Consider the following 4,470-nt stretch of genomic DNA (forward strand, 5'->3'; position numbering starts at 1 on the left):
GTTTGTTTTAAAAATGTAAGGAATAGAAAGTACAGATACTTGTGTGAAAATGTCATGAGTAGAAGTCAGAAGTAGGAAGAAAAATACTTATGGAGTAAAGTATAGATACCGGTACCTAAAAAGTGTGCTTAAGTACAGTACGAAGTATTTGCACTTCCTTACTTGACAGCCCTGTTCAATACTTATTCTGAAAACTGTAAACCAGGCATCCCCAAAGTCGGTCCTCGAGGGCCGCCGTCCTGCAGCTTTTAGAGGTTTCCCTGCTCCAACACAGCTGATTTTAATTGAAAGTTGATTAACATCATAATCAGCTGTGCTAAAGCAGGGAAACCTCTAAAACCTGCATGACAGCGGCCCTCGAGGACCGACTTTTGGGATGCCTGCTGTAAACCAACCAAGAAAGGGAGGACAAACTGAGTAAGGCATCCAAGAGGCACATGGTGACTCTGGAGGAGCTAGAGATATTTGCAGCTCAGGTTGTAGAATCTGTTAAAAAGGATATCTATTGGTTGAGCAGTTAACAAATCTGGTGTCTCTATAAGATATGGTAAGATAGCTGCTGAGAAAATAAACACTTCTCATCATGCTGTGAGGATGGGACAGAGATTCACCCTGCAGCAGAACAATAACCTGAGAACCTACAGCCAAAGGTTTAGATCAAGGGTCCGAACTACAGTCGGCAATTTCTAGATGTGTCTGTGCTTTCAGACACATCAAAAACATTAGGTACCTGACTGTATGCTGAGATCATTCAGTTATGTGCTTCAGCACTGATGCATATATACATTTCAGAAAATGATCTAATATTTAATCACTGTTAAACAGCTACTTTATAAAATATGCTTAAAGTTAAAGCATTTTTGTTTTAATTAGAAGGAATATCACATAAAGTCACAACAATTAACACGCATTGTTGAAGATGATCCTGTTTTTGCAAAGCAGATTTACCTAAACATTTATAATTTGTGGGATTAAGAGAAAAAAATGACTTAATAATTTGTATATATATATTATATGCAGGGAAAACCCTGAATTTTTATTAGTTGACCAAATAAATTGGAGACTAATTGGACAGTTGGCATCTCTATTACTGCTGAATGAGTGTAGTGCTTGGATAAAGGACACACTGTCCATGTAAATAGCAATAATGAGGAGGCACGTGCTCCAAGAGTCGCGGAAGTACAAGCTGAGAAATCAAAATAAGTGCTTTCTGATAACAAGTCACTTAATATAAGTCCTTTTTTTTTATCAAAACAGAACAGTTACAATGAAAACGCACATAAAAATTGCAGTTTATCGCGGATAGGAACCGCTGGATAGGGCAAAACGAAACACAGATTAGTTTCCCATGACTTCCGGGGATTTTTTTTTAAAACGGAAAAAAGGAAATCAGGATTCTAGATGATTATTAGAGCAAATTCTACAGTTTAATGCTGAACAAATCCCAACAGCAAGCTCAGCCTCCTGTCAGATCACCGGTAAAGTAGTCCAACGGCTCCTTAAAAACACACAGCTCCAGCAGCGTCACTTACATCTTCAGTTGAACGTTAATGTCCAGGTCACAGCTGTAGACATAGTTAAACTTGTCAGTGTCCATCTTCCGACAGGAAAACACTCAATTCTACCGCTAACCCGGACGACTTCAACATGAAAATCCCCGGACAGGTTTTTTTGTGTGTGGAAGACAACAAGGCCCTTGGCTCGACACAGAAACACCCCACGGATAGCAGATATTAGCCGGCTAGCTCTGTTGAAGGCTTTATCAACCTGCCAACCTTATAGAAAAATAATAAATTAGCGCCTTTAATCGTGGCTAAGATGCTAGTTAGCAACTGTCTGGCTCTGTCATGATTTTAGGTTTTCCGTTGGTATACAGCAGTAACCCGTATTTATAGCTAGGCCAAAGCAATCAATTATCGATGCGGGGAAAGGAGGAAGAACCAACCGTGGGAAGAGCAAGACGATCGTTAATTCGTCTTTTGATTATTTGAGTCTGTTTTAAAGCTCCAGGCTGTCATTGTTAAAGGTACAATATAAAATAAATATTTAATGAGCTACATAATTACAAATGTCAGACAATATTCTACTCGAATACAAAATTAAACACCTACATAAATTAAATTACCTTTATTGACAAATAAATCTTGTTTAAAATGCGAGAAAGCTAATTATATATATATATATATATATATATATATATATATATATATATATATATCAGACTGAAATTACTCAGGGACCTGGCCGAGGTAAGGAAAAGCCAAACAAGGCCACCTTTGAACAAGACACAAAAGACAAAAACATCAAGATTGGGAAGAGAAATATCTGAACACTGATTTCTCCAAGGTCTTTTGGTCTGATGAAATGAGAGTGAGTCTTGATGGGCCAGATGGATGGGCATGAGGCTGGATCAAAAAAGGGCAGCAAGTTTCTTATCACCCAGAGAAAAAGTCTATATTGAGAAAAAATAATGACATAATAATTAAGAAAAGTAAATGATAACATGAAACTGATTATATGTATTTTAAACTATGGATACAATCTGAATAAATATTATATAGATATTGGTTAAAGACAAACACCAAAAGAATGGCAAAATTATTATTTTTTTTAGATTAAGTTTAATCAGCAGAAGTACTTTTTCTTCCAAAGATTATGTCACGATACAAGCCCTGAGCCCTTTAGTGTCCACCCCTTTTAAAATGTGATTGTCACCAATTAAATGCATATCCATGAAGTTAAAAAGCATAACAGGAAAATCTTCATCTTCTGTTTTGATAGATCCGCCCTTTCCATTGCTGACAACACCACACTTGACAATTAAAGGTTTGATCTCCATGTCAACATGTTTTAAGTGACCCTTGGGCTCTAAAGAGGTCAGTACCACCCAAGCTTGAACATAAAGAGTAGAAATCCTTCTTCAACTTTATCAGAGGAAAGAAAAAAATAGAATTCCAGAGGTAAGTTTGAGTCACACAGACCAAGCTAGTGAAAAAAATCCCCCTGGCTATATTCAGAGGGACCCATCAACTCTCTTCAGCAGCGGTGGAGGTACCAGAGAAGACATATTATTGGGCCCTGGGGCCTCCTGTGGGAGGTTTGGGTGGATTTTTCCTGTGATCTCGAACTCTGTCCACAGATAGTAAACAAGCTGAAGAGGATGAGATAATAATTTTTCATAGCACCGTAAAATCAGGTCAAATGACAGCATGTTCACTCCTGACATTTTTTTTCCCCTTTTCTCCATGAAACAAAAGAAAACAAAGTTGCCAAAAAGTTCATGCCGATCTGGAAAAAACAAATACCTTTGCAGGAAACTGTATATAAGAACTTTTTTGCACATTTTTATTATATATCATGTTCAAAAATATAACAGTTTTGTTTGCTTTGCGACCTGCTTTTATCATGTTCTGCTTTTAATGTCTTTCTATTTTACTGTTTAATTCATATGAAGCATTTTTAATTGTCTTTATCATCCCAAAAAAGGCCTTTAATATTTTACATACCTTTACAATTATAGGATACAGGATAAATAAGAAACATAAGACCATGGGTAAACCAAGATAGATTTTAAACACACTGTCTCTTTTAGCATTTATGCTCATCAGGCTAATTAGCTGATAATTCCAGTCAGGCCACCTATAGCTTTTTTCATCATAACTAAGAATCTGAAAGCCACAAAATGTATTTTTTATGAGAAATGTTATTAAATTCAATATTACAAGATTCTTGGTAAAGAAGCTATATCCCAAACAATAATAACAACAAAGTAAGACTCCTTAACAACAAACACCAGAAGAGGTTAATCCAAGATAATCACAGAAAACAAAAAAAAAACCTGTGGAAAAACAACAACAGAGTAGTAAACTCCAGCAAAGTATAACAGCGTATACAAGCACAGAATATAGAAACCAAGCATACTGGAGGTGATCGGTAACAACAGGAAGCAGCTGTAAATGGAAAGATATCTACTGATTGAGTAGAAGTCATTAAAACACCTCAAGTACATGGAAAACAGCCGAAATGGAAAAAGAGCTTAAAAAAAAGAACGAAATCCAATTGAAAACCTCAAACTGCTAAAGACTTAAATCATGACTTAAATCAACTTTAATGTGAAACCTGATTTAAATCAATATTGAACACTGAGCTTTACTGTGGTATTCATACAGCGGATAATTGGGCAGGCAAACCTCTGACTGGAAGGAAATATATAAAAATAAACCTGACCTCTTCTTCATCTGTGATTTCTTGGTTAAATAATGAATTCATCAAACAGTCATTGGAGGTTTATATAGATAGTGGCTGGTTAGCTCAAGTGACAAGTCATCCGACCGTCCTTCTCTTTTTGCAATGGAACATTACCTTTAAGCCCATATCATGATGTTACCAACACCTTGTTTGTTACCTGTCATATTTTTAAAAGCCTTATCTTCATCTAATTGAATAAACATATACATATATATATAAAAA

The 4,470-nt window shown here is 36.0% G+C and overlaps 1 protein-coding gene across 1 annotated transcript in view; it reads right to left on the minus strand.

The window, feature by feature from the left end:
* Positions 1–1,887, minus strand: part of pik3c3 (phosphatidylinositol 3-kinase catalytic subunit type 3) — a 19,838-nt gene extending 17,951 nt beyond the window's left edge. The window contains exon 1 of the mRNA XM_015375434.1: positions 1,533–1,887. Within this exon, the coding sequence (XP_015230920.1) occupies positions 1,533–1,597 (65 nt within the window). The 5' untranslated portion in view covers positions 1,598–1,887. The remainder of the gene's footprint in view (positions 1–1,532) is intronic.
* Between the last annotated feature and the right edge of the window lie 2,583 nt (positions 1,888–4,470).

Source organism: Cyprinodon variegatus, unplaced genomic scaffold (assembly GCF_000732505.1).
Source record: "Cyprinodon variegatus isolate N-32 unplaced genomic scaffold, C_variegatus-1.0 Scaffold119, whole genome shotgun sequence".
Taxonomy (NCBI): domain Eukaryota; kingdom Metazoa; phylum Chordata; class Actinopteri; order Cyprinodontiformes; family Cyprinodontidae; genus Cyprinodon; species Cyprinodon variegatus.